The sequence below is a fragment of the Pagrus major genome, chromosome 16 (genome assembly GCF_040436345.1).
Source record: "Pagrus major chromosome 16, Pma_NU_1.0".
Lineage (NCBI taxonomy): Eukaryota > Metazoa > Chordata > Actinopteri > Spariformes > Sparidae > Pagrus > Pagrus major.
Genome location: NC_133230.1, coordinates 6,000,864 through 6,008,125, shown reverse-complemented (window position 1 = coordinate 6,008,125; position 7,262 = coordinate 6,000,864). Strand labels below are relative to the sequence as shown.

General features: G+C 42.2%; 1 protein-coding gene across 1 annotated transcript; it reads left to right on the top strand.

The window, feature by feature from the left end:
- Positions 1-330: 330 nt before the first annotated feature.
- tmx1 (thioredoxin-related transmembrane protein 1) lies at positions 331-7,046 on the top strand. Its single transcript, XM_073484123.1, has 8 exons — positions 331-554; positions 946-1,061; positions 1,927-1,972; positions 2,552-2,680; positions 3,420-3,465; positions 3,710-3,811; positions 3,929-3,995; positions 4,125-7,046. The coding sequence occupies exons 1-8, from the start codon at positions 352-354 to the stop codon at positions 4,355-4,357; spliced, it is 942 nt and encodes a 313-aa protein (XP_073340224.1). The 5' UTR covers positions 331-351; the 3' UTR covers positions 4,358-7,046.
- Positions 7,047-7,262: the final 216 nt, after the last annotated feature.

Genomic DNA, 7,262 nt, shown 5'->3' with positions numbered 1-7,262 from the left:
TAATATTGGCATCAGTCAGTATCAGTGGGCTCTAATACCAAAATATATATATACAGTCTGTAATATATTTATATACCATTATTTCCTCTCACATGCAACAGATATGAGCCGCCATTTTGAGTTATTTTAGGGATGATGGCGCCCCCTGCTGGCAATAACAGTTTACAACAAATGAACATGGGATATAGTACTAATTTATTTATTATTAATTATAATAACAGCAACAACAACAATAATAACATGAATAATAATAATAACATGAATAAAAAAAATTAAAAAAAATTATAATATAATAATGACTCAGACGTTAGGGCGCATACCGGAAGTGAGAGCGGGCTGTCTCAAACAAACATGGCGTGTTTGCTAGCAGGCAGGAGCTCAGGCTCAACAATGTTTCCTCTAACGCGGCGAACAAAACGCCGCTCGTGGATATGCTGTTTATTTACGGTGATGTGTCTAACGTCGCTGCCGGCTTCTGCAAAGCGGGACAGCCTCAGAGAAGTGACCGACGAGAACTGGGAGGAAATCCTGTCCGGAGAATGGATGATTGAATTGTCAGTGTCCTGCTAACGTCCATTGCTAGCGGCTAACAGACTAGCTAGCTAGCTAGCTGTCATTTAACTTAGCTATTTTGAGCTCGTGGAAACGGGGGCACGGTTTGCCGCTTACCTTCAAATTCAAGCCTAATTGCTCCGTCTTATCTGATTGTTATCGTGTCTGTTGTAATTTAGTCCTGACAAGTTGTTAAAATGTGTCGCTATGCTACCAGCTATCTTTAGCTAACTGTTAACCAGCTTACCAGAGTTGTATGCTAAGAAAGTACACAAGCAGCTAATCAGGTCATCAGTACATTTCAGCTGGTGCACTCTGCTTATCTACACCTTCATGTGAGTTGATTGTGCAGTCTTTCCTGAAGCCTCACCTGTGAAATGTCTCACCCCTCAGCTACGCACCCTGGTGCCCCGCATGCCAGCAGCTCCAGCCGGTGTGGAAGGAGTTTGCGGACTGGGGGGAGGACATGGGGGTCAACATAGCCAAGGTGGACGTGACGGATCAGCCCGGTAGGCCTGAATGACATTTCCCTGCTGCCTGGCACCATGTTTTATTTGTTATGCATAACAAAACAAAGCTTTCAAGCCAGGGCTGGATATCTCTACTGTACTAAATAGCAGTGCAAAGCAGCACAAACACCAGCTAGATGAGGCTGATAATGTCCTGTTGAAACTGCATATGTTGCCTATTTTCCAAGAAAGGGTCTCCTTGCAGCCACTGTTTAGTTTGACGCTGTAGTCAGTATTTGTACTGTAATTTACTATACACTCTGCTGACTGCAACAACCAGATAAGATGTGTTTCTAATACTTTGTCCACCCTTTTTCTATTGATGATGACCTTGGACCAAATATAAGAAACATTCCTCAGTATATAACACGATAATTCAACAGCACTGCAATCTACGGCCTTCAAAATCCCTTTATAGTTAAGTCAACACCTCTCTGAAACAGGCTCAACAAAAAAAAACATATTACAGCTTAAATTAAGGCAGGGGAGGGTGGGCGATCTGGCTAAAAATGATGGATCTAAATTGCAGTCTTTTCGCTGCACCATTAAAACACAAATTGCATTAAAGATTTTTTGTACAAGCTCCCTGCTCATTACAACTCACATTGCATTTTTCGCATTCGAAGACAAGAAATTGGATAATGAGATTCAACAAAGTGTTATTCATGTCGAGGCTGCAGTATTTTTGCTTTATTGTGTGTTGCTCTGTATGAAATATTAATACTAATGGTTGCCAGCGGTGCTCTGTAGCTGCTTTCAGACATTAATTCAGACCGTCTGCCAAGTCTGCGAGCCCTTTCAGTTTAGATATGAGTCACACTGTTCCTTCCTGCACACTGACAGCACCCGTCTGCTCCTTCTGTAGGTCTGAGTGGGCGATTCATCATCACCTCCCTTCCTACTATTTACCAGTAAGTTCTTGGTTATTTTGTGGTTTTTATTGCTTCCTCTTTTGTGTTGCTAATGTACACCATGTTGAAAGAAAATAGGCTAGTGGGTTCAACTAAGTATCAGTATACTATTAGCTCTTCTGTGAAGTTTTTTATGTCACAGGGTTCGGGTTACAAAATGGCTTCTGTCAAGGCGTGCAGTGAATGTTTATTGATTGATCAAGCATTTATTATGTTAACCATTCAATCTATAAATGACAGGAAGTGATGAAGTGGAACTGCAGTCCTGAATCCAACTGGTCATTAAATTAATAAACTTGTTTAAAACAGCTGGAACCAGTGAAGGATACTTGCTTGATAAAAGACCTAAATGGTTAATCGAGTCTCAAGATTTTTGCTGATTCATTTTCTTGATCATCATCCAGGTTTTTCAGCACTATTTCTTGCCAACATTGAGGACAGAAATAGTGCTGAAAGAACATCTCACCTAATGAGATTTCCATTACAGAAAATGTGGATCATGCGCATCAAATAAAAAAACACTGCACTATTCCTTAAAGTGACAGAATTCAGCAGCGTGTTTTTGTTTTGTGCTTTAAGCTGTAAGGACGGCGTCTTCAGGAAGTACCAGGGAGCTCGCACTAAAGATGACTTCCTCAGCTTTGTGGATGAGCAGAAATGGACAGCGGTCGAGCCGGTCTCCTCTTGGTTGGGGCCATCTTCCATTCTGTGAGTTGGTCATGATGATGGGGTAACCAGGGTTGGGTCTACAACATCTTATCTAGCTAGTTGTTGATGACGTTGTCGAAGCCTCATTTAGGTTTCGGTCTTCACGAATGGATGAACTTCTTCTGCGCTGACTGCTGTTAGCCGCAGCTACTGTGGCTTTCAGGCTGACAAACACAGAATCACACTCTTTAGATTCTAGATATATTTTATCTTTGAGCAGGTGTTTCCTCAGGTTTGTCAGGTTGTCCTGGCCAACCTTGCATTACCAATTATTGCATCAGGGGTGTTGTCTGTGTCAAGGTTTTTAAAAATAGTAGCCACACCTGTGACAGTTTTCAGCTCACCATTACCCAGACACACTGTGACTCGAACAGGCTGCAGGACTGATGCAGTCTTGCTCTCTCAGGCACCAAAATGTGGCATGAATTTATTAAATGTGAATCGTTACTCAGCATTACAGACATAATGCTACAGCCTCACCTTTTTCAGTTTTCCACGGTGATAATAAAGATAGTATTTTCTTTTGGCATCATAGTGAAAGTACACTGGTTGTATCTCTTTTTGAAATAACAGAAAACAACATCAGATACCTTCTGCTCTATTTTTAGTGTCTTTCTGTTGGTTTAAACCACAAACGCCCCCTCCTTGTAGTTTTTTTTGTGTTCAGGCTTTGTATTGTTGTTACAGTTTGACAAATCCCTGATGAATTACATGCTGTCGTTTTGTCCTCTTTTGGCAGAATGAATTCGATGTCCGCTTTGTTCAAGCTCTCCATGTTTATCCGGGTAAGTGAGGATTTCACTCTTGGTAGCGCTGACTGTAAACATGTAGGTTAATACATTTATTTATTTCACTTCCCTCACAGTCCGTTTAGAGAAGAAATTTGCTGCTCAGTGTGAAACTGCATGAGGAAATCACAAAAAGCAGGAAACAGGGCTGACCCGATAGACAGGAAGAAATGAAATTTATCTTACATGTAGCTGAGACCATTATATTTGCTGTTATTGACTGATTACGTGTGTTTTCCAGCGTTGTCATAACTACATGACCGAGCAGCTGGGCATTCCTGTTTGGGGCTCCTATGTTATCTTTGGCCTGGCCACTCTGTTCTCGGGTCTCGCCTTGGGACTGGTGAGTAATTTTACAGAACTTTTTTAAACCAGTAAAACCACAGTTAATGCTCTTACCGTGTTCATAAGCACATTTATTGCCAGTAAATTAACGGTTATCGTCGGCTTGTCTTTGCAGCTACTGGTGTTCATCGCAGATTTTGTCTTCCCCTCGCGACGATTCTCCTCTCCGGATTACTACCAGAGTAAGTTTCATGTGTGATTATACGTAATACTCCTTTACTATCTCTTACACATTTACTTTTTATACAGAAATGACCAAAGAGATGCACAGAGTAGAATAATTTGAGCATCACTGACTGTTTTTTCTGCAGAAAAACAGTCACTGCAGCAGGCGAGGTTACTCCAACAACAAGAGGACGAACACGAAGCCGACGGCGAGGAAGACGACGATGAAGAGGAGGACGAGCAGGATGATGTGTGGAGGAGGAGGAGAGGCTCCCCAGAGGGCCGCCCAGAACCAAAGGGACACGGTTTCTCTGATGAAGCTCTGAGGAAGAGGGTGGTGGGCAACCGTGACGACGAGGACGACGAGGAGGACACTTAGAGAGTCGCAAGACCCCTACTCCTTTAAGAAGAGCGTGGAGTCAGCGGAGTCGGAGGAGCCTTGGTCTTGAGCAGCAGTGTTTACAGCAGGGAGCCCTAAATCTCCCCCTAACCTCCCCTTCTCCTCCTCCTCCTCCTCCTCCTCCTCCTCCTCCTCCTCCTCCTCCTTTGGGCCCCCTCGCTTCTTTTCTTCTCCTTCCCTTGTTTTTAACGGGATCGCTTCAAGACTCTCACCACCGGGCTCCACCTGGAACAAGCACTCCCGACACCTGTGGAAACACGTCGCCTGGCTGAGGTTTAGGTATGAAGTGCAGCAGAGATGGATTTTGCAATGTTGTTTATGCTATGCATCGTTTTTTAAAGAGTCATGTGTTATTATATGTTTATCTCTTGATTCATTATACCAGGTTTGTTTGAGGTTTATTTTGTTAAATTTTACTATTCAGCTACTGCATACACACAGTTATTTTATGTTACGTATACTTAACAAAGCCGGACGGTTCAACCCAACCTGACAACGTTCACACTCCGTTCAACATTCAGTGTACAGTTTAATGGGGGAAGAAACGGCCCCGAGATGTTACAGTTGTAATCCTGAAGACCTCACTCCTGGTTGATTACACCTGTGGTTACCGTGGTAACAGCAAGTGTGCTTTAATACTACAGCAAACACTCGAGCAGATATTTTTTCCGAAATGCAAGAGAAGTGCAACGTTTGTGTGAGTTACAGGGAAACCAAACAGACTTGTATTGTTTTAGTAACGCTGATAATAACTACAGCTGCAATCTGATGTCGTGCTGCCGTCAGCGTGAGGAGATTTCCACACAACAGGACAAAGTAGAGTCGGTTCCCTTGTTGAGGAGTAGGAGGCGTCACCTGCAGCTCATTTAAGAGCCAAGAACAAAAATGTTGCCGAACATGACCGCCGTCTTGTTTCGCATTTTTGATAAACGGTTTGCGGTCAGTGCTAACCGAGGTGACGAATGTGTGGCTGCACAATGAAAGCCACGCCCTGGAGTCGCCGGAGTGATGCTTTTAATGTGAAGCGGGAGCAGAAGCAAATGTTTGGTGTGAATTAGCAGTAATTTGACACTCTCTAAGTGTTAGCGGAGTAAAAACGGCTATTTATGGGATAAAATTGAAAACAATAACTAAAGTCAGGTGAAGTTTCCACAGCAGTGTTGCAGCATTCTTCTAAATAACAGAAGGAGATGGGGACAGCACCAAAAACAACCATAAAATAGCTCCATACAACTTATTCGGCGTAATCCAAGACTTCGTAAACAAAATTAATTTGAGAAGGTATTTTTTTATTCGTACCCATTTCAGACGCTAACACTTTCAGATTGGCAGGTACAGTGAAGATTCAGCCAGGTGTTATTAACGGCTTCAGATCAAATCGGACACTCTGGGCTTCAGGAGACTTGGACCACGCCAGATGAGCTGTTCAGCTGATTCTTTACATTTTAACACAAGTCCCCTTCTACTGAAGTTGTTTAAGACGACGCTGTTTTGCTGCAGGAAAGTTTTGTGGACGCCGAAACTTCCCCTGACTTTCCATCGGCTTGACAACGAGTAGTTAACGACCGAATTTTCATTGTTCCTGGTTGAATTTATCCTTTAAACACAGGACAGGGAGATTTAAATCTTTATTTTCCTCTTGTCTGTAATGTGTGCGTCCTCTCTGCACAGGTACATATGGGGCAGGAACCCTTACTACAGCATGTGTGTGTTCGCTCAGTAATAACACCAAAAGCTTTTCACTTCACTGAGCAGGAAACTAGATCGCACAAGGTAGACGCTGAATTTAAAAAAGAAACAATATTCACCTCAGATCAAAAGCCTGGTGAATGTTGTTGTGTAGATACTGTATGTCTGTGTAATGTATCATATAATCAATCAATGTGAGGTTTTATTTTATTTTTTTTGTTGATATTGTTTACTTTTGATTCTCTTATTATTAAAGGATGTTCGCTGAAAGAACCCAGATGTGTTGTGGACCTGTCAGCGGGTCGACAGTAGAGTACAATTTTTAAAAAAGAGAAGCAATTTAGGGACTGGAGCTCCTTTTTATAAATTGTCACATGCAGAGAAAAGTCTGGCATATCCGTCCGAACGCTGCTCCGCTCGGTGGGACAGTGAGAGAGGACTTGAATGAAGCTGTCTTCTTGACGAAGGGAGGCGTAATTAATCTTGTTTTAACTGGATCTAACCACGTAGTCACTTATTTTAAGGCTCAAAGTTAATTAAACCTCGACTTCAGAGGTTACATTTATCTAAACGAGTGCCATTTTGTGTACGTTGGTTTCCCTCATTGAAATCATAAACACATGGCTGCATCTTTTTCAGATATTAATGCCACTTAAAGCTGCCTGTATCCATTTCAGTGTGTGTGTGTGTTTGAGTGTGTGAGAGAGAGAGAGCGACAAAGCGAGCGAGAGAGCAGTGTTTTTAGTACACATTTCACTCTTTTGCTTATGATGACTGGTGTTATTTTTATCCTGCTTCCTCCTCAAAATAAATGAACTGCTCATTTCGGAGACGGTTAAAACAGGTTTTTTTTTTCTTTTTTGTTGTTGGTTTTTTTTACCCGACCACTATTAACAGCTTGTAGCATTCACACTTTACTCTGAGCCGGCTGTGCTCCTTCATTGTTTGAACATTTCTTTAAATAAAGGGTTAACTCTGACTCACTGGCTCACTTGTGTCACTTCTGTTGCTTTCGATAGTCAAATAACAGAAATATGAACCTCCAGGAAACACAAGAGTTGCTCAGAGCAGGAAGAGATTTCAAGTTAAAGATGGTGCTCGGACAGCTCCAGGAAAAACAAGCATCAGAGTTTTGCAGAGACAAATTTGTACACTGAAGGTTGGTACATACTGCAGCAGTAGTGGAAGAAGTATA

Excerpts from the sequence above, each read along its gene's own strand:
- tmx1 (XM_073484123.1), top strand. The coding sequence starts at position 352 with ATGGCGTGTTTGCTAGCAGGCAGGAGCTCAGGCTCAACAATGTTTCCT. Across the intron at positions 3,466-3,709 it reads AGCTCTCCATGTTTATCCGG|CGTTGTCATAACTACATGAC; the intron begins GTAAGTGAGGAT and ends TGTGTTTTCCAG. Across the intron at positions 3,812-3,928 it reads CGGGTCTCGCCTTGGGACTG|CTACTGGTGTTCATCGCAGA; the intron begins GTGAGTAATTTT and ends TTGTCTTTGCAG.